Below are 23,296 nucleotides of genomic sequence, written 5' to 3' on the forward strand. Positions count from 1 at the left end.
TTGTATAAAATTGGAGAGAGAGAGTGTGAGTTGTATATAGTTAAAGCTTCTAAAAAACACTCCCGTTGACCCTTTAATTATTATTTACACAATTTCTTGCTGTCTGCTGCCTCGAGATCACTGGAGTGAAGAAAGATAACAATGTATAGCATGAATCCCTATTAAGTGAAGGATTTATCCTTTTCATGCGGATGGTTCTTCTACCATTCTTGACCATAGGCAGTATAGCTTGAATCCCTATTAAGTGAAGGATTTATCCTTTTCATGCGGATGGTTCTTCTACCATTCTTGACCATAGGCAGTATAGCTTGAATCCCTATTAAGTGAATGATTTATCCTTTTCATGCGGATGGTTCTTCTACCATTCTTGACCATAGGTGCGTTTCGAGCTCAATAAGGGGGGCATCATCCCATTGTATGTTGTGCCGATGTTGTGTCCAGTATTAAGGGCGTTTTCTACTACTGCATGAGATGGACTGCCTAATGAGAGGCCCAGGCCCCCCACTCAGTGTTATTTAGAGTACGCATATGCTCGTACCCTCTTTTTGAAAGCACCCCCTATCTGAGGACTGCCATCATTTCCGAACCCCCCTTTCGCGGGCTTTTCGCGGGCTTTTCCTGCCTTGGAGACCCCCCTAAATCAGGAAAAATACTCAATGTACCCCCCTAAATTCGGAATAATTTCTCAGGAGTCCAAAGAGATGAGAGAAAAAAAGGAAAATACCCCCTTTTTAAAGAAATCTCGGGTGAAAAGTCAAATACACCCCTTTTTTTACAATTCTCGGGCCGGACTTTGTCGCACGAAAAGTACCCCTTTACCGGACATTTTGGCAACACGCATGCGGTCATTCCGACCTCTGAGTGGGGGGGGGGGGCCGGGATGAGAGGGCTCTTAGAGAGCACACAATAGGGGCAGTGCAATTTAATCATTATCATCACCACCACCACACCATCATCATCATCACCACCTCATCATCATCATCACCATGACCACCACTTCGTCATTACCACCACCACCTCATCATCATCATCACCATGACCACCACTTCGTCATCATCCTCACGACCACTTTATCATCACCATCACATCATCATCATCCTCACGACCACCACTCCATCATCATCATCACCACCACTTTATCATCATTATAATGACCACCACGTCATCATCATCATCATGACCACCACCCCATCATCATCACCACCACTACTTTATCATGATTATAATGACCACCACGTCATCATCATCATCATCATCATGACCACCACCCCATCATCATCATCACATCAACATACATAATCATTATCATCATCATCATCATCCCACCATCATCATCATCATCAACCTCATCATCATAATCACCATCCTCATTATCATCATCATCATGACCACCACTTCGTCACCATTCTGATGACCATCACATCATCATCATCATAATCACCGTCATTATACATAATCATTATCATCATCACCATCACCATCATCATAATCACCATCATCATCATCACCATCGTCATCACCATCATCAATATCATCATCACCGTTATTCACAGTATTGTGTGTTTCCTGAATTTGAATTCGAGAATAATGGATGTCTTACAAACAATCATGATAGTTTAGTTATTCTGGTATATTTCATTATAAAAATGTGCAGAACGATATGACGTCACATAATCTGATGATGATAAAAAAATTACACACGATACTATAGTACATAATTGATATTTATAGTAAATAAAAAATCTCGCATTTCGATGTTTGCCATTTTCCCCCACGATACAAAACAAACAAAATATCTTTCTTGTTGATGCTCTGACAGACCACTTTCAAATTTAGAAAGCAAACTGTGTGATAAAAGTACCGAAGACTTAAACTGGCATTATGCAAGAACCAAGAAGAAAATGTAATTGTAAAAATTCGCCGAGTCGCTCACGCGTGTCTCTGCGATTAACACAACCAACGGCTAAACATGTTAGTTTAAGTCTCAGTTCTCACTTATTTTAATTGACTTATATTTCTTTATCAATAGCAATAGATAAATAATCTGCACTGCATTTTTTGTAAATATATAAATTGCACACAAAGTTCGCGAGGGCAAGCAACGCGAATGTACCCTGTGCTACCGTTTAACTAATAAGGCATACATAGCTTATAAACATACTGATATAATTATCAGTATGTTTATCATTTTACACACACAATTTATAAACACAAATACAAGTGTAATAATATAATGACAGCTTCTTATTATGTAGATTACGTATGTTTCTATCCCATGGAATGCTGAAGGCGCCTACAAAGTACTAACATTATTAACCTGGCTCTAGCCCAGCTGCCCTAAGACGCTCAAAGCATCCAAGGAATAAATTACCTGGTTCTCCTTTACTACACCAGGGGGACCGGGGGGGGGGGTCGTTTCACAAAGATCCTAAGTTGAACTAAAGATCCTAAGTTAAACTTATCTCTAAAATCGACTTAAAAATTATGGAAAGCCGTTAGCATCTATGAAAATATTATTTTAAATTATTTTAAAAGGCATAAAATGTTGATTGAAATCATTCATATTTCTATTACCAAGGATGTTTCATGTTCTTGATGTGGATTTTTTTTTTTTTAAAGTCTAAAATACTTCAATTTTCGCTTTTGAATGTGTTGTATTTTAAGGCTGCAAATGGCTCTCAATACTATTTAAGTCCAACTTAGAGTAAGGTTTGACTTGGGATCTTTGTGAAACACCCCCTGGGTGGAGAAAGGCAAAAGAAGGTTAATGTCTTGCCAAAGGACACACATGTCGCGGTTGGACTTGAACCGCAACCCATGAGATCAAAGTCCAGTGACCTATCCAAGAGACCACAACGCATCTACGTAGAGATTGATATAATGATGATATCAAAATTGCCATACCCCATCAACGTCAACTCCAAAAATAAAGATGAGTTCTTGAATGAATATAACAGTCTCTGTCTGGGAGTAAATGTGTTGTGTGGTTCATAGCAATAAGGCCTAACAAAACAAAATGTTATGTTGCCCTTTAGGTGCCAGCACCTGGGTCGGTTTGTCGATTTTCTTCGTTTTTTGTGTGCTTTTTGCCCCTCTTTGGGCTGATTCAATTTTGAATGCTTTAATACATATTTGTTTATTCATTAAACATTTCTTTTCTCAAAAAACGGTCAAATAGTTATGATTAAAAGCCGACCTTAGATTTTAAAAATGTTGGGTCGGTCGCAAAGGGCAACTGAACACAACAACTTTTTTTGAAAGCCTCATTGGTGTAAACTGTGGGGTTTCGGGGATGTGAAATTGTCATCTATATATCAATGTAATATATACAATTATATAAAGCTCATAACAATACGGCTCACAGAAATGGGTAGGCCTACCAATGGGACCACATACGCATGAGGCATGATGTTTGGTCCAAATACTCCAGCTAGTCCTTTCCATATAATTATTTAGGAGGGCATTTGAAGAGAAATCCCGACGCAATTGACTTTCTACTATGACATTCTTCTGAACCGGCACAAACAAAGTATAGGAAAGCTCCCAAATTATTTTACACCTTTACCAGGAGGGTGTTTCATAAAGATCCTAAGTTGGACTTAACAATTATGGAAAGCCGTTATCATCTTTGAAAATAATTTGTAACAGCTATTTTAAAATGCATAAAATGTTGAATCAAATCATTCATATTTTCTATTATCATGGGAGTTTTCATGTTCTTGATGTGGAATTTATGAAAAGTCATAACAAATTCTTTTGAATATATTTCATTACAAGACTACACATGGCTCTCCATAATTGTTAAGTCCAACTTAGAGTTAAGTTCGACTTAGAATCTTTGTGAAACACCCCCTGATCTCTCTATCTTGAACATTGCAATATTATTGATATCAAGCTCAGCTCTGTACATAAAATATAGGCGATTTTAAGTTAACAATGACATAACATTATTATATTAGCAGTCTCTCCTTTATTCACCAGAAGGCATTTTTCTGACATCACGTGAGTCGATAAAGGCCCATGAAAGATACAGACGTGACCTTCGATATTGGATTATTCGAAACTGTTTACACGGCTGACCCAGATTTCATGATAACATTACGATTAATAGGCGTACTTTCCCTTATTCCTTTATCTTTCATACTCGACTGGCCTGGATCACTCTTGTTGACCCGATCCTGCATTAAATTTTTACCTAAAGATGTCTTCTTTTGACAAGGAGTGATCCGATGAAGGACGAAGAACCTTCTTCGGGATTCTTCGGAAAGACACAGTGGGCATCGCTTTTGGATCAATCGCTACTCTTTAAACCACTGACCCGGATGTATTTACTAGTTAAGATAATTTTGTTTCCCTATTTTCTTCTTCTTTCGTTTAGCTATCACACTAAATTGAATCCCTCGTGTTAAACTGATGAGGAACCGGTGGGTAGTTTCTTCGGAAAATCCGCGTGGCCAACGATTTCGGATTAACGATTGGCCTAGTAACACTACGATAATTATTTCTAGTAGACTTAATTCTTTCGTTTAGCTATTGCATTCGGTCGGATCACTCGTGTTGGGCCGATCTTGCGTTTCACCCGAAGACGTCTTTCGTTTACAACACGTAACCCGATGAAGGCCGAGGAACCGAAGGAAGTTTCTCCGGAAAGACATGGTAACCAAGGCATAAAGGAACGGGTTGATGGTCGAGTTACACCAAAGCAGATTTGTCATGACTTCCTCGACATTGAAATGGACCGACCCGTCGCCCATGATGGTTATGAGGATGGTTGTGATCTGGTAAGGTAGCCAACATATGGCGAAAGCGATGACGAGCGTGAAGAGCACGATGGCGGCGCGTCGTTGTCGTTTGAACTCACGATTGTTCTTCTTGGCTTGTTCCTTTTTAGCTCGTGACAGAGTCGTGAGCCCGTCAGAGCTCGCAGAGTTCAGCGACGCACCTGATAGCGGGCGTGTCTTTTCCTGGACTTTTAATCTACCAACAGTCGAACCATCGATGCTATGATTAGCGTTATTATTCGCGTTCTCGCTATTTAGCTCCCCTTCCATCCGGCTCTCAGTCTTGATATCAACGTCGTTTAAATCTACACTCGGGTTTGAAAAACCGTTCGAATATGAAGCGATGTTAGCTCCTTCCGTCACGATGCCGTCATCAGAAGCCTTTGACTCCTCGAAGGAATCATCTACCTCGTATGCCTTCGAGGGCTTTTCGTCTGTTGACTCGGTATCGCCATTTGGTGTCACGACGTCATCTTTGGTCATGTATGATATCGTCACGATAGGAACGGGTTTTTTGGTGTACAGAGGATTGGAGGAAAAGGCTAACCCGCTTGCCGAATCGGTCCCGATCGATTTGCCAGCATCCGTCGACGGTATCGGCGTCGTGTTGGACCCCTTATCAGTTTTCGACCTAACAAGTCCTCCTGTTCTCATTCGAATATTCATAAACACCACCACATTCAAATAAATAATGATACAGAATGGTATCGCAAACTCCACAACGATCATAACCGCCGAAAACGGCACGTTATATAAATACTCCATCTCGCAATCGTCGGAGAAATCGACGTAGTTCGTTTGCGTCATCGCGCCGTAACCGAAGGCAGTGATGGTGTAGAAGGAGATGACGACGCTCCAGCAGATGGCGAGGGTGATCAGGATGCGTTTCTTGGTCTGGTATTTTCGGTAACCCAACTTCTTCTTCACCATCCAGTATCTATCGAGGCTGATGAGGGTAATGGTGATCACCGACATGAAAGAACAGGTGTAGTCAAGCACAGTCCAGAGCTTACACGGTATCTCGCCAAGTGGCCATTCGTCAAAGAGGATGAACACGAAATTGAAGATGAGCGTGATCCCAACGAAGAAATCGGAGATGGAGAGATTGAGGATGAGGAGGTTTGAAGGCCGAGCGCGGATTCGTTCATCCACCTTGTAAGCGGCCATGACGAAAGCGTTGCCGATCAGGGTGATGACGATGATGAGACAGTAAACGATTCCGACGGCGATGTTCCACGCGAGGGAATGAGGGAATAATCCGTCATCGTCTTCGTAGTCGTCGACCACGGATGAATTCGACGACGTCATATCGAAGAACGGTAGAACTTCGGTCGCTTCCATTCTTCTGCTCAATAATTGGACGCACTATGAATTAGGTCTGAGTTATATTCGTGTAACAAAATGATGCACAGGTCTGACTGGTTATGCAACCACCCCGTAACGACCAGTAGTTCCTACTCACTCGGTATGAGCTACATTTATCAGTGACGACTTTGACTCTCATATAGCACTTTCATATCGCACAAACTGAAATATCTTCGCTCAGAACTTGAAAGAGAAGGCACCAATTCTACTTCTTCACAAGGAAAGTAAGTTGCTGAATCTTTGACTCCTCGCAAAAACACGAGCTGATGTGTGAAGGAAGTCGATAACCAATTGCTGTCTGAGCTACAGGGCGTTATGCGACAGTGCGTTCGAGCTATTATACCAGCAAGAAAGTCATCTGTCCCACTTAGGACAGGGTTATGTTTCACGTAAGAGTCATCACAACAAGGTTTACACACAAAATAATGTTCTTCACGAAACACGCCGTTGGTCAATATTCAACATTATGAGGCAAATCTACATAAATCTGTAACACACTGTCATCAGTTCATTGGCAGAATAATTATTGTCAGATCTTCAATTTGCGCAGTCTCGTTGATAGTGTCAATGTTAATTGATCAGGAAAGTACACGAGTGACACTGTTATAATATGATAGCTCGAGGTTGGCTATCAGAAAGCAGACCATATAAAAACGAAATGTCTGTCTGGTTTGCGGTGTAAACATTGTCTCCAATTTCAAGAAATAGTTAATGTAGTCAGAAGAAGTAATTATCATGAAGAAAGTGATACCATTTGTCTTGAACATTAATGTTGCCACTTCTGTCTAGAACAGTATCTGGTGCAAAAGTCCTCTCAAATTTCATGAAGTAGTAGACTTCGCTTCCTTATTATGTTCTCATGACAGACCGGCACCGCAGAATGACAGCTGCTTACTCTACGCTAATATTCACCCGCTAATAGTGATACAATCCAATCTCTAATATTCTTTAGATTCCCCCCAGATCCGTAGCAATCATCAACATTCTCCAATGAAGGCGATGCGGAGTTTGGATGACTTCTCAGTCGTCATGGTAACAGCCGTGGTCAGCCACGCCTCCCGGAAAGCCGCATCCTCAATGCATGGCCTCCGGTTGGTGTCGAATCACTTCGGATTGAAGATGGTGCACATCAATAAGCTCGATGCTTCTTCCTCGTTAAGCTGGTCTATCGTCTCTTGATGATGGAGATGCCTGTGAATGAAAAAAGAAAATAACATTAAAGACGACATAACATAAATTTCATGGAATGTTTAAAAAATCAACCTGAATTGAAAGGATTATTATTTTAGTAATATCAAAAGGGCTATGTAGCCTGTTCCAGAGGCGTCATTTTTCCCGAGAGATTTACAGACCTTGACTGATATGTTTTCCGTCATTAACGGCTTCGAAAGAGATCACAATTTTTTTGTTTTAATCAGACTTTTTATTGCTTTGCCTCACTATTTATAAAGGCAAACAAAAAAATTGAATAAATACTAACATTCGAACCAATAATTCCAACGTTGTTTTACGCTCTCCTTACCGATTGAGCTAACGATGATCGATGACAAGTAGCTTTGCATGTTTATTATAACCCTATCACTAACCCTAAGAGTTATCATGTGCGCATGCGCAGGTTTAGCAAGCTAGCTAGACTCTTTTTAATTGGCTGCATGCAAATGAGTTAATATATACTGGGGTCTAGAACTCTTATGGGAAAAATAATTTGGCGTCCCGGTGATGAATTAAAAATTACAATCGGTGTGATGAAGACAACTAAGGATTAAATCATGTTCAAATTGAAACTGTAAAACTTAGACAGGTCAGGATGTTGTTAAATTGAAGTAAGTACGAATTTCCATGGAAGAAATACCTATAGCAACGAAATAAAAGCAAAGCTAGACCATGAAAATAGAGAGCCGTCAGCACCGTGTGTTGTATCATCATGAGCGCCGCAAAATAAAATACTTCAGCTTAATAACTAAATCTGTCCAATACACGTATAAAAACCCTAAAGCACACGCGTGACGTCACCCGGCGCCTTGCCCTCCTCTCCCATCCCTCAACCACTCAGAATCCTGGGGCCCGTTTCACAAAGCATTTAAAATAAGTGACAACTCTGCTGATAACCAATCAGAGGCAAGGATTTCAGTAGCTTATAATAAAAACTGTCATTTGTCACTGATGACAAGTTTTGTGAAACGCCCCCCTGTACCCACCACTGCCTTATACAATGCCCATTCAGAGACCCAGTTCCTTGATGAAAGTCGGACCTTTTTATTCTTCTTTCACTCGAGGATTTGAACCCACCTAATTATAAGCAAGCGGAAGGTTAACTTCATGCACCATTGCAGATAACAATTATAATAATTGAGCAGAAAAGTGCAGTCATTTTACTAAACGATGCACTTATGGGCCTCGGCATTTCGAGAATATAACGTAACAGGGCCAAGGCTCTCAAACTCACCGTCGAGCATAGATACGATGATGAAAGTAGACTATAGTGAGGTCGAACAACAAAATATTTTTTAATGAATATACACGTATAACTATAAATTACGGCACAATATAAACTCGCAAATGGTTTTATAAGAATGAACGTGACAAAATTGTTGTTTCGCATCGTTATCAAAATAGTTAATGTTAAGACGACTGATAGCTAGGGAAAGTAGTTAAAGTAGTATGAGTAGTAGCAGTAGAAGTAGTATTAGTAACAGTTGTAGAAGTGTAGTAGTAGTAGTAGTAGTAGTAGTAGAAGTAGTAACAGTTGTAGTAGTAGTACCTGTAGTAGTATTAGTGATAGTAGAAGTATTAGTATCAGTAGTAGTAGTAATGATAGTAGTAGTAGTAGTAGTAGTAGTAGTAGTAGTAGTAGTAGTAGTAGTAGTAGCAGTATGACTAGTAGTACTATAGGTAGTAGTAATGGTAGTAGTATTAGTACTAGTATAGTAGAAGTAGTAGTAGTAGTAGTAGTAGTAGTATTGATAGTAAAAGTAGTAGTAGTAGTTGTAGTAGTAGTAGTAGTAATAGTAGTTGTAGTAGTAGTAGTAGTAGTAGTAGTAGCAGCAGTAGTAGTAGTAGTAGTAGTAGTAATAGTAGCAACAGTAGCAATAGTACTATTTGCTGAGGGGCGCAGCCCCGAAGCAAATGGTACTTTTGGGGTCACCGAGGCCCATAGTTTAACCAGTACCTCGAATAGAAGGCATGGTATATTTTGTTTTATATAATTTTATTTTATTATTAAATTTTTTTTTTTTTTAAACTATAAAAAAAAAAAAACATTTTTGGAAAAAAAAATTTAGAACAAAAAAAATGTCAATTTTTATCTAAAAAGAATTAAAATATTTTGTTTTTATTAAATTAAAATTTGAAAAAAAAAATTGATTCAATTCAACAACAAAAATTCCCATTTTTTTTTTCAACTCCCAAATAGTAAACCAAAATAGTACTCTCATATAGTACTTTCTAAAAATAGGTCAAATATTTGAGGTCATGTGACGAGCTCTCAACCAATCAAAAGCCAACAAATTGTTGATGCAGGATATAATAGTAGATGGTGGTAGTAGTAAGTAACAGAAGCAGGTGCTGTGTTTTCCGATAGGCCGCCTTTAAATATTAGTGATATACGATGAGAGTGCTGATAGCAATCGGTGACATGTGATTTAAGTGGCACCACAAGGATGAAAGAAGACGCGAGGACAAAAAAAAATCTGCCAGCACTTTAATGTTACAATATTAACCTATATAGCAATGACCTTGTTATGTCATATTTCTTGAGCATCGATTTCATCATTAATGAATTTGCAATTACAATCTGGCACACTCACACTAAATCAAATGATCGAAAATCACGAGTTAATGAGAGTGAACTGACATTATGCAATTACATAAAATTAAAGACGGGTAGTGGTAAAATTGCGGTTCGCAGGGCCCCTAGTTTGGTCGAGCTGTTTTTATATCTGAAAGGGCTACCCTGTCAACAACAAAAAACGGCTAATAAAAATGAATAAGGGTTTTGGGTGCAACATATCCATTTACTGAAAGGGCTACCCTGTCAAAATAAACCGACAGATAAAATAAATAAAGGGTTTTGGGTGCAACATATTCATTCAATTTTGTTTAATAACTGAAAGGGCTACCCGGTCAAAATAAAACGACAAATAAAATAAATAAAGGGTTTTGGGTGCAAAATATCCATTCAATATTGTTTAATAACTGAAAGGGCTACCCTGTCAAAATAAAACGACAAATAAAAATGAATAAAGGGTTTTGGGTGCAACATATCCATTCAATATTGTTTAAATATTTTCTTCAGAGGTTTAAATGGCAATACTTCAACCTAAATTTGCAAAAAAGCAGAAATATATGCCCAAATGTTCAATGTTGAAGTGCATTCACGATATCTATCCAAGCCGGATCAATATGATAATTTACAAAATCATTAGTTGGCGGTTTCCCGGCAAAATTGTTATCATCAAGTATTAGTCAACACACGTTCTTTCACATGATTGGTAATAAGAGCTTCCATTTCATTTCTTGAGAGGAGGGCGTTTCCAAAACTGCTCTATACCTCTAATATAATACATACATTCCTCTATTAAATGAGACAGGGGCCCGTTTCACAAAACTTGTGACCTATAACGACTGCTAAATTTCAATGACAAATTTGCTCTCAGCCAATCAGATGCCTTGATTTAATTAGCTTATAACAGTAGCTTTTAACTTGTGATTGATATCAAGTTTTGTGAAACAGGGCCCCGTAGTACGTTAACTCATTACTTATTAAAGACAATATGTCCCTTTTGCAGCCAACCTCAAATTCTGTAGAACTTTGCAGGAATTATGAATATGTCATGTATGTCATATCTGTAAATGTAAACGTTAGCAATGTCCTAATATTCAAATTATGCAAGGAAACCCATTTACTTGCTAGACTTCACTGTCAGACACTATTGAGTGATTGACTGGCTTTTTTTTTCTTCTTTGGTAATAACATACATAAGATGAGCTGTAAAGGATTTGTCTACATCAATAACCCACTTCTTTTAATGGCCAAAATTAAACCGATTGAATCTTTGCGCAGCATAAAACGTACGACCATGCGGTACAATGGTCTGAAAATCAAGACGATTACTTATTGGCTCTACAGTGTGAGTCAAAAAAAAGTTTACACCTAGAAAATTGCTAATTATTTAAAAAAAATCATCGATGAACATTAAATTGTTATATGTCTAATGAAAGAGTGTTTTTTCCCAAATCATTTTGGTACCATTTTTGTGTGGTATGTGTTCACGCTTGGATGAACAGGGGACATTGTTTGCGAGAGTGTTTGAATAAAACAATTGGGATTTGGGTATTAATTCGGTCTTTGCAGATCCAACTAACATCCCTAACAAAATTAATCCTGCCATGCCACACATATCAAATATCGAATATCAAATATCAACGAACATTTGTGCGTGCGTGTGTGGGTTTGTGTGACTTAATTTACCCTTTGCAAAAAAACATACGCAATGCATTTCATTTGATACATTCAATCCATTCTCTCACTCCGCTAATCCCAACATAATACACACTGTAGACATCACTTTGGCGCAAGTCGATTTTTGCACCGTCTCGCAAACAATGCCCCCTGTTCATCCAAGCGTGAACATATACCACACAAAAATGGTACCAAATGATTTGGGATAAAACACTCTTTCATAAGATGTAAAATAATTTACTGTTCAACGATGATTTTAAAAGTGATTAGAAATTTTCTAGGTGTAAACTTTTTTTTGACTGACTCGGTATAGCTCCTGAGTCCATTCGACATTACTAATAGTCGTTATTTTCCCACTTAAAGACATTTTCAAGCCCCCCCCCCCTTTTTTTTTAAGGGAGTTCTAAATTAGTATTATCTTTTAAATGCCATTGTAATTTAACCTTTTCATTTTTTGGCCTGCAAATGGGACATAGTACCTTTAAGGGTCGCTTCAACAGTACCAATAGGGACTTTTAGATTTGCATAGACTGATACGTGTGACGTCCATTCGAGGCAGTGCATTAAAAGGTCGTCGATCGTAGCAATCCACGTTGTCGTTGTGCAAATCTAAAAGTCCCTAATACTGCTCTTCCTAAGGGCCCGCACCCCTGGCATAATACCAGGTATCCATTTCATACATAAGGGTCAATAGGGTTAATGTGGGCCAAGCACCTTGTCTAAGTACATTGTGTAAGCATAGAGCAAGGATCGAAGCAGGGATGCTGGTCAAGAGTCTTTAACAATACACATAAGCGTGGCGTGAGTCCACTAATTGAGGGGGCACTAAATGATGGGGGCGTATCGGTTTTACTCGGAAAATGAAATTCGAATTTACAAGGTTACAGACAGATGGAGGGGAGGTTAAGGGGGCTGATCCAAGCGTCTTCTTTTCTCGTCTTTTTCCTCCTTCTCACTTCTCCCTTTCTCGTTCTTTCTTTTTATTGTATTTGTTTTACCATATTCGATAGGGCGGGGTGTCTCCATGCCTCCCTTTAGCTTCGCCACAATAGAACACTACAGTACTCCAACATTAACCTGCTCAAAAACTATAATCATGATAATTTGGGCCTTAATATTTAAACAAATCAATACAACGTGTGAACAATGCCTGAATAAATTGCTATCTCCTTTTACTTGCGTGTGTTGATACCAGGAAGTTGAGAGTTTCCTGCAAAATTAAGGCAAAATGATACAAATCCAATACCTGCAAAAATCATTATAAATCCCAGGCATATGTCTAAAGTGCAGATATACCTAGATATATACTGGTATGTCATGTCAGTTTAGTGAAATATTATACATCTAAATTGATGGAAAAGTTAGTTACATTTCTTGTACATAGATACATACTGAGCCACAGCATTCAAAAACTAAGCGTCATTAAAATGTATTTGGTATTATTAAGATCGTTCACGTATTAATACGTAAGAGTTTGTATGAGGAAGTATATTCAGAACGTTATAATATCCATGTTATACGTTTCAGAATCGATTTTTTTTTTATTTTTTTATTTTTTTTTAAATATAATATTATTATTTTTTTTTTTTAATAACTTATTTCCTTTTTACAATAAAATGAAACCCCAAATACGTGTTTATTTGTTCAATAGATCTTAACTGATTGTTATTCTTTGTGCTAAGCTCACCATTGAACATTTGTATTTATACTTTTATTGTGAAAAAAGGGTTCAAACGTCACTTTTAATATTTTTCATTGTTGGAGTATTAGTTTTCCAGACTACAGTTTGTACATGCATCTCACTACCAATTTTTAGAAAATATATTCTTATAAACTACCATCTTTTTGCGAAAAAATACTTAAATCAATTCAAGTAGAAATTCATTTTCCACCGGAGCATGAAGCAACACCACAGCATTTCATTTTATTATGTCCCTTAGGATAAGTGTTCATATTAACAATTACAATCTTAATTCACAATAATTTCACAAGTACAACATATAATTGACAATCATAAGTACTTAATTAAATACATGTGAATTGTATTTTTTTCTCACAATATACACATACTTCATGTATGTCTGAATTTTGTTCAAACTCGTTGGAATTCAAGGACAAAAAACTATTCAATTATAACTTAAAAGAATACAGTAGGCAAAAAATGTGTTTTATGTGTTCGATAGCGTGTAAAATGCTCAAATTATAAGAAATGCTTGCAAAACATTTACGAATAGGTTTTTCATTACTTTTGACTGAATTAATGCGTATACAATGGCGGTAATTGGAGTAATATGCCCTATGTACCGAACATGTTCCGGTGACCGTGGTAGAAATTATTCTTTTAAAGTACAACTATAAAGTATTTAAAGGTATTCAATGCATGACCCCAAAAAAGAAGAAAATGTGACATGCTTTTCGATAAAACTATATAAGAATCACGAGCAAGAGTAATATATACACTAGTCAGTAATTGTGTTCTTTACGACACACGTATCTAAGACTTGTGAACATCATTTGACATCAAAAGTTTCATGCTTCTGTATATTTTTTCTCATTTAAGCTGTAACAGGGAAATGATACAATCGTTATCAGATAGATCTTAATCATCTTAATAATATGAATAAGATAGATAAGATCGGGAGACTAGACTATAGACAAGACGGGAAAAAAGAGAAATTATGAGAAATAATAAAAGACGAAAGCACATCAACAATAGGCAAAGCACACAACGGACACAAAACAACAGGGGGGGGGGGAATAAAAGGCTGACAATCTGAAAACGGGAGTTTCGTCAATCAATAAAGAAAATTAAATGCACAGTAAAAATTGCCGTTGTTATTGATAAATTATTTTCGTTGGAGAAATCATCGATTTTATGACAGTCGAGAATGATTTCGTATCAGCAAATTTCTTTTGTGTGTTTGTTTTCAAAGACTTATTTGTTCTATCAAGGTATATGATGATGTGTGCTAAAAGTGATTCCAAGATTGTGTACTATCTAAATACACAGGTGGAGTGGATATCCACTCTTTTCCGAGTTGGTAAAGCCTTCTCGACAAAATAAAAGGCGAATCGGCTTCAAGTCGTAGACAATCGCACTACTGGTATGACGTCACTACGAATGTGAGCCGATTGAGCTTTTCCTCCTCCGAAAAAAAAATAGATTCCATTATTCATGACTATTCTAATCCTCGGTCTTTCAGATTTTACAAGTCCAAATTTTCATATGAAATGCTATTGCAAATGCTTCCAAAATCGGATCGTAGCCAGATGGTACGGTGGGCTCTATACAAACCACTCCATTGCCATTGAAGTGGATTCCACTCTAATTTTGGAAAGATTCACTCCCAAAACGACCTCTTATGACTCCTTAAAGAGTGGATTTTCACTCTAGACATTTCATTTCCTCCAAACTTTACCTCAAGAGATAACATGTTATGTTTTACGATTTTAAAATCATAAGCCTGATTCTTAACCATAACAAAACACACACATTTGTCAATTTTGGGAAGATTCACTCCCAAAACGACCTCTTATGACTCCTAAAAGAGTGTATTCCCACTTTAGACATTTCATTTCCTCCAAACTTTACCTCAAGGGATAACATTTTATGTTTTACGATTTTAAAATCATAAGCCATTCTTAACCATAACAAAACACACATTATTTTGTCAACATTCACAAAACGTGGAATTGCACTTTAAACACTTCGAATCTGTACGATTTATAATGCTACATAATTTAATCAGTTGTGAGTACATAACACAATTAAGTATACTTGGAAACATTATATAGGAAGAAATATAACTTTATTTTAAACAGAACTGGCCAGGGTTACAAGATAAGTAAAACTTAATTGGTGCTTTGTGAGCCCTGAAAATTAAGTGTAACAAAAATATATGTAGCAATTTATATAGCAGAAGCAAGCAAGTTATGAAGCAGAATTTCGAAAGTTATAGTTTCATGAGAAATCTTCTCTTCAGTAAAACCCAAGTGGGTATTTTCATGCTACTGTACATACTGACAGAATAAAGAAAAATATCATAGATCATAAAGTATTCTATACTCACTCATTAAAGTCTGGAAGTCATACCAATGAGAAAAAGTTTACATAAATGAAACCAAAAGCGAAGGGTGCCTCCTATTAGTATAGAGCAACGGAAATATAAGTACTGGTGCACTATTAGTACGCCGGACTATTATATTGTAATACTAAAAGGCGAAAACCTTGCATGGCTAACTCTCAACTATACGTCACAATGCATATGAAATGCGAGATGTATAGAAAGCTGATTGTTAGCGCGTTTTGGTATTTTCCGAAAATCGGATCAACAGAATACCTACCTAGGCCAAACTATATATTAAACTAATACAACAGTTCGCTGTATTCAAGGTGATCCGGGAAGGTGATATTCCTATGTAGTGGCACCTATTTGTTAGAATCGAAACCACAAAGAACTCTTTGAAGTGGATCTATTGAATTTGATCACAAAGCGTGCGTATAAATACCCAAACGTCTACTACTGTGTATGTGTACGTGCCCCCTTTTACAAAAGTGCAGCATGTACAGTCAAATTGTTTGTACCCGTTGTAAATTTTGTTGTGGTTTTGTGCTTTTCCTAACTCAATAATGAAAGATGAACTGGTTGAATTAGGGTGTTGATATGTCACCTCCGTAAATCGGTACAAATCAATTTTTCACATATAACAATACACTCGCAGGACATTGGCTTCATGAGTTCCACGCACTTTTGACCAGATCATTTTAGCACATGCTGTAATTGGAGAAAATAAAGTTTTTTCGGGCCTTTGTGCTACCAGGATATAACTTCCGACATGATTTATCATAACAAAATATGTTTGCTGCATATAAATCTGATAAATTATATATTTCGTTTGCAACAAGCTGGGAGTAAATGGCCAAGTAATTTTGGTGCTGGCTCTGAAAGAATATGCCGTCTGTTAAGGAATCAGAAGGGTGTATCTGAGTTCAAAACCCGTTAGGCTCCGAAAGAGACTCGAGCTGTCGTTTTATGTTGGTCCAAGGAGCTTAGCTTTCATGAGTCCTAGGTTGCAGGTTGGTCATAAAGCATAAAGCCAGTACACGCAATATTTTTTATTTAACTGATATCTCTTTTTTTCCTTGGAGTGTGGCTATAACCACCATGCGATCGGAAAACCCGTATCCGTATTACAAGGAATAATCCTTAACAGACCATCGTACCCCCAAGGTCTACGGATTCACCATAAAATGTGACGTCACAATACAATCTGTCCATGCGCAGAGTAACGCCATTGTTCCTCCGTTACCCGATAACGAAAATAACTCTTAAAGTACACCACGTCATTAGCATACATTGTATCTTGTTATATAGTTAAATGAAAATAAAACACCCTTCTTTTTATTGATGATACTTCTCAACGTTCTATCAGGAGAAAAAAGTAGCTACTAGGGTTCGGGAGTGCGCACTATATTTAGTTATTATTGATTTTTAGATTAGTTTCGGAAAAAGTTGGTTGCTTGAAGTTTAAATGTGTTATTTTCTTTTTAATCTAAGGTGGTATAGAATTTAGGCACAATAATATTAGCCAACCACTTTCATGGATAACTGTTGGGAATGTATTGTTGGTTCATCTATTAGGACCAACCTTTGATTTAAAAAAAAAATATATAGTCTTCAGCCCGTATTTTACTCAAATGTAATTCCGGCGCTGCGTTAACTTTGTAATCTTTTGTTCAAAGTCGGGTTTAAGAACTTAGTCCGAAGTTTAAGTTATCCGTTATTAAACTTGATCATACAGTGTCGGATTTAATTGAATTTATTAGGTTTCGTCATATTTCCCTACCAAATAAATATGGGCATATTTGTCTTCTTGTAAAAGCTGTGGAATAACTCGATCAAGAACTAAATTTGCAACACGGATCTAATTTCCTTTTGCGTGATTATAATTTACAAAGAATTATTTTATATTGTAATATTTGTATTATGTGAAATAAGGAAACAAATAAACTGAAACTAAAACTGGTTAGTAGAATACAGCCCTTCAAAATGTTGTCATCGAAAACATGTGACTGAAGTTTTAAAAGAAAAGTAATCACCTTGCTACTCGATATAACCAGTGATCTGTATCAGATCGAGTATGCTAAATATTTCATTTTCTTTTCATCACAACTGTGGGAACACCACTGATATTATGGTAACAATGGCCAGGAAACTACATGGAATGGTTCACCAATGAAAAGGAAACGATAACTACACACACTCAACATGTACGTCAGTGCATGTGATGTATTCATAGGCGAAAATCGGTCTTAAAGCGTGCAGGAAAGTGGGAAACACAATATTTTACCTCAGCTTTTTTTTCTGAGAAAAAAGGGAGCAAAATCAACAACAGCAACAGAAGTATATATCAGTATATATGATACTTAACACGATAGAAACTACTTTCGAAAAATCCATTTAAAGCAATTTTCAGTAGCATTGTGCATTACCATTTGTAGTGTGCGAACACGACACTGATAACGCAACCCGAACATGAATGATTCTATATATGGGATATACAATAGGGTATCGAAATTGTTGATTTTTCGAAAATAGTTATGATCTTATCTTATTATCTTACAGATAATGGTTTTGCAGCATACATTTGAAAAAAATGAGTAGTACTTTGAAAAGAAAGGAAAAAGACGAGGATCGTTTCGAGTAAACCTACTCACCAAATGATATCGACTCTGACATACGAAACACACACGGCACAAAATGTTGAAAACTCGCTATAAATCTCGTTACACGAACTGTAAAAGCATGTTAAAAAAAAATGAGCAGTACTTTCAAAAGAATGGAAAAATACGAGGATCGTTTAATGAAAACCTACTCACCAAATTACATCGACTCGATCTGACAAACGAAACACACACGGCACAAAATGTTGAAAACTTGCAAGAAATCTCGTTACACGAAAATGTAAAAGCATGTAAAAAAAAATGAGTAGTACTTTCAAAAGAAAGGAAAACTACGAGGACCGTTTGGAGAAAACCTACTCACCAAATTATATCGACTCTGGCTGACAAACGAAACACACACGGCACAAAATGTTGAAAACTAGCAAGGAATCTCGTTACACGATCGAAACTGTATCAGCATGTGGCTGTATTAATAAAGAAAGTACAGTGGCTAATAAAACTCTTTATCTCGACACAGAGACGAATATTATGGTTAGAAAGAAGCGGGTAATTGCTTATATGATACCCGTGTTTAATTTCATCACGTGATTATGCAGGTGTTCTATTACTCCGACTAAGTATGCTATAGGCAGCGGCGTAGGAAGGGCACAGTATACCTTTTTTGAGGGGGGGCACTATACTGTCATGGGGAAGGGTTCGGTCTAACGAGATGAATATAATTCAAAAGAACTATGGACTTCAAATGAAAACGTAAAATATGGAAGGGTGAAATCATGTACTTTTCTCGTTGCCTTCCCCTCCTTTAACTTGTTCTCTCTTTCTTTCTCTGTTCCGTTTCTTTCTTTTTACCAATCGATTAAGCGTAAAACATTGTTTAAAAGGAAAAATAAGTCTATTTGAAAGAATCAAACTTTAATCAAAAAGTGTTTAAGGACCTTGCATCGTGTTAAATCTATCCATCGTAAATTACTCGGATGATAGTGATGTATAAGACATTAAATAGTTCAAAGCAAATGTGAGAAAACAAAATGATGAATGAAAATGAAAAGAAGGAGAAGAAAAAAGAAGAAGAAGAAGAAAAAGAGAAGATGTAGGCCTAATCTATCGTGTGATCAAATTGCGTCGAAATTAGAAGTTTTATTTCACAAGACTTTTGTTCCAAGTACGGCGTATAGTTCATTAAATTCGATGATAATGATATCAATCAAAATGTAAAAGCACTATACAAGGTATGACTGTCAAGGCTGCCGATGTTCTACCGTACGTAATTATCGTTAAATTTGACTTAATGGGAGAATTATAGACAGCTCGACAAAACGCGCTGACGAAAAAGAAACCACATATTAAGTAGACCATTATAATTAAAACGCGCGAAACTAATAAAGTCGTGGTACACTGAAAAAGAAAAATAGTGCAATCGCTGAGTTTACTTTCCTTAAATCCTATGATAAAATACCTGAGGTTTTATTTAACTTAATTTGAAATAATGTTTTTAGAAATTCAAGATTTATTTGAATTCTATTGATAATGATTCGGGTAATTAATTTTCTTCGTACAATATCGCGATTAATATTTTACAAATCGCACTTCGATTGATTAATTTTAATGAGCATTAATGCATGAAATTGGAATCAAGCCGAGGGAGTCTTTAAATGATCAATAAAATAAGAATTATCAAAGACCAATATATTTAAAATGTAAAACAACATCTACTATTTAAGGTAAAATAATGGCTATTATTTTCAATGAATTATATGATTTCGAGTGTTGCTTTAATCGGCGTGTTAAGTAATTTAGAGGTTTCCTTGAGAGAACTAAGAAGAAGAAGAAGAAGAAGAAGAAGAAGAAGAAGAAGAAGAAGAAGAAGAAGAAGGAGAAGAAGAAGAAGAAGAAGAAGGAGGAGGAGGAGGAGGAGGAGGAGATAAAAGAGAAGAAGAAGAAGAAAAGAAGAAGAAGAAGAAGAAGAAGTAAATACTGACGAGTCAACATTGGGAGAAATAGCAATTGACCGAGAATGACAAATATCAAATTTTTGACCCAGTCCCATCATCATTTTTTTTTTTTTTGGGGGGGGGGGGGTTGTCGTAAATTTACATATTCGAGGCCACCAATCTTGGACACAAACAGCACTAGGCCTGATTGAAATCGCATGAACGCATTCTTAATTTCCGTCTTCTCAAGATTACTTTTCATCCCGTAGTTCCATACGGTCACGATGTTACGTCCATGATGGGACCGTTCCTCACGAGGCTGTTGAAGCATGCATTGACGCCGTGGAGCAGGGTTGCATTATGTATGAATGAACGGACAACTTGATGATTTTAAAGGGGAAGTCTACGCTGACAATAAGTTGCTTTTAATAGAAGCAGAAAAGTGAGAGATACAGGTCAGTGAAAGTTTAAGTGAAAACCGATAAGAAAGTTTTACATTTTTTGAAGTTGCAATCAATCAAACACAATTACCTTGCCAATTGAACTACCTCCCATTTTTCCTGTACATTCAAGCATCAAGAAATTTCAAATCATTTTATTGATTTATTTATTTATTCATTAAAACATCTTTATACCGGATAATATGTTCAGGTGTACTGTTTTTCAACATGGTCCTGTTAACATTAAAAAGCAAATCACATGTGAAATGTATAACAACGTTTCAAATACAATCATTATTTTAACTGCATAATGTTGACATAAAATTAAAACAAAATAATAAAAACTCAGAAATGTAAGTATCATTAGATATAATCATAAATTTACTCCAAACATAATTGTTGCAAATATGTTGTTATAAAAACCGCTGTATAAAACAAATCTCTTCCGTCATAAGAAAATGAAAGCTTATTAGATTTTCTGTAGAGAGAAAATCGGAGGGTACCTCGCTACACGTTAGAAACTCTCTTTCCGTCACAGGAAAATGAAAGTTTATTAGAGCAAATCGGAGGTTCCCTCGCAACACGTTAGAAAATAAATCTCTTTCGTCATTAGAAAATGAACATTTATAGATTTTTTGTAGAGAGCAAATCGGGGGTACTTCCCAAGGTACGTTACAGTGGTGTCAAACTTTTTGTTTCACTGATAACAACTTCAAAAATTCATAAATTTCATATTTCTAATTGGATTTTTGCTCAAACTTTCACTAATAAAATATTTGTTTTCCTCTAATTTGTCTGTTTTTATTATAACCACCTTATATTGGGGTAGACTTCCTCTTTTGGAGGTAGGCTGGTTGCACTATGCCTCCTGCTTTCACTCATCAACATGATTTACATCTATATATAATATTTTGACCAGATATCACGCAGTACCGATTTATTATAAATGACCTGGGGGGGGGTGTTTCAAAAAGATTCTAAGTCGAACTTGACTCTAAGCTGGACTTATAAATTATGGAGAGCCATTCGTAGCATTAAAATAAAATTTATTCAAAAGCAAGATTCAAGTATTTCAGACTTCTCATAAATTCCACGTCAAGAACATGAAATCTCCCATGATAATTGAAAATATGAATGATTTGAATCAACATTTTATGCCTTTTACTAACTTATACAAAATATTTTCCATAATTTTTAAGTTCAACTTTGGACTTAACTTTGTGTAACATCCTCCTGTAATGCAATCATTCGCGGTCCTCGGCTTTGAAATGGAGAGGGCGCCCGTAAAATATTATTATGTACATGATATGGGGCCCATAATTATTATAGGCCTATCTGCATACAAATGGGAGTTGGCAACTGAATGGAGGGCGCAAAGCACAACACATGCATAAGGAGTTGGGGGGAAAAACAGGTCTGGCGCATAAAAAACCAGCCTTATCTGATCGAGTTACTGTCAAAATAGCTAGATGGGGCACCCCCTCTGTATTAACTGTTGTAACGATAGCCAACAAATGCACTTATCTCGGAACAAACCACTTGTGGGTCTCAGCCCTACATCACTATATTGCATCAGGCGCCCCCAACCATTTTAGCATCCATTGAGAAATCTTCGTCAGTGCCTTAAAGGCACGTTCAGCTATGGCGCCCAAAACCACGGCGGTTTTTGTTTTTAAATAAAAATGATGTAATAAAGTGCGATGCGCTTCTCCTTTCTGTATTTTATAACGCAGAGCTCGATGAATACGCACCTGTTTTTTGTTTGATGTCAGTTATTTACACGTAAAATGTGATAGAAAGAAAAGAAAAAAGCGCCACTTAATTTATGCGACCGTTTACTGCTCCATGTCTGAACAGGCCTTAAAGGAAACCAAAACCTTCATACTAAGTTACTTTTATTGTAAAGTTTAAGATATTTGAAAAATACTGGTGAAAATTTGAACAAAATCGGGCAAGGAATAAGGAAGCTAGAGCTTTTTGAAATGACTAGTCACTAGAGGGCGGTATTCAATTTGATGACATCATCTGTGGACAACTCTCCATGCCTTTTGTACATCAAATTTCATGTTTTTCCTTCTATCTTGTGATTGAGATAATCTACTCCCCCGAAAGCAAGATATAGAATGCAAAATGATATTCTATTTCACATGCTATGAAGTTGGATCAAGAACACAAATAAATACGAAGAAAACAACAAAGTTGAGAAATTTTATTTACAAAAGGCATGGAGAGTTGTTCACAGATGATGTCATCAAATTGAATACCGCCCTCTAGTGACTAGTCATTTCAAACAGCTCTAACTTCCTTATTCCTTTGCTGATTTTATTCAAATCTTTTAAACTTTACAATAAAAGTAACTTAGTATGAAGGTTTTGGTTTCCTTTAAGATAAAAACACGATTATAATGAGTTGCTGGGACTCAAACAAGCATTGTGAGGGCAGGTTGCAAATTACATCTATATCTTGACGCATAGGGGCCGTCCAGTTCATACATGTTAGGCTGCTGAATCTGACCATGCTCTGACGATAGGGGGCGTTGTGAAATGAGACTAAACGGAGCCATATGAACCCAAGTAGGTTTATTCGCTCCACGCCCGATATTCTACTGCCTTTAATCGTTGTATTAGCGACTC

At 36.8% G+C, this 23,296-nt stretch overlaps 1 protein-coding gene across 4 annotated transcripts; it reads right to left on the reverse strand.

Moving 5' to 3' along the window:
• Window positions 1-4,135: 4,135 nt before the first annotated feature.
• LOC582124 (histamine H3 receptor) lies at window positions 4,136-18,819 on the reverse strand. 4 transcript variants are annotated; one of them, XM_030988529.1, is made up of 2 exons: window positions 18,654-18,819; window positions 4,136-7,337 (listed from the first exon to the last, which is right to left on the reverse strand). In XM_030988529.1, the coding sequence occupies exon 2, from the start codon at window positions 6,120-6,122 to the stop codon at window positions 4,527-4,529; it is 1,596 nt and encodes a 531-aa protein (XP_030844389.1). In that variant the 5' UTR covers window positions 6,123-7,337; window positions 18,654-18,819; the 3' UTR covers window positions 4,136-4,526. The 4 variants fall into 4 exon arrangements, with proteins under 4 accessions (XP_030844389.1, XP_011681357.2, XP_030844390.1 ...); XM_011683055.2 differs by lacking the exon at window positions 18,654-18,819 and adding an exon at window positions 18,488-18,578; XM_030988530.1 differs by lacking the exon at window positions 18,654-18,819 and adding an exon at window positions 18,326-18,344.
• Between the last annotated feature and the right edge of the window lie 4,477 nt (window positions 18,820-23,296).

Source organism: Strongylocentrotus purpuratus, unplaced genomic scaffold, assembly GCF_000002235.5.
Source record: "Strongylocentrotus purpuratus isolate Spur 01 unplaced genomic scaffold, Spur_5.0 spur5_scaffold_17, whole genome shotgun sequence".
NCBI classification, from domain to species: domain Eukaryota; kingdom Metazoa; phylum Echinodermata; class Echinoidea; order Camarodonta; family Strongylocentrotidae; genus Strongylocentrotus; species Strongylocentrotus purpuratus.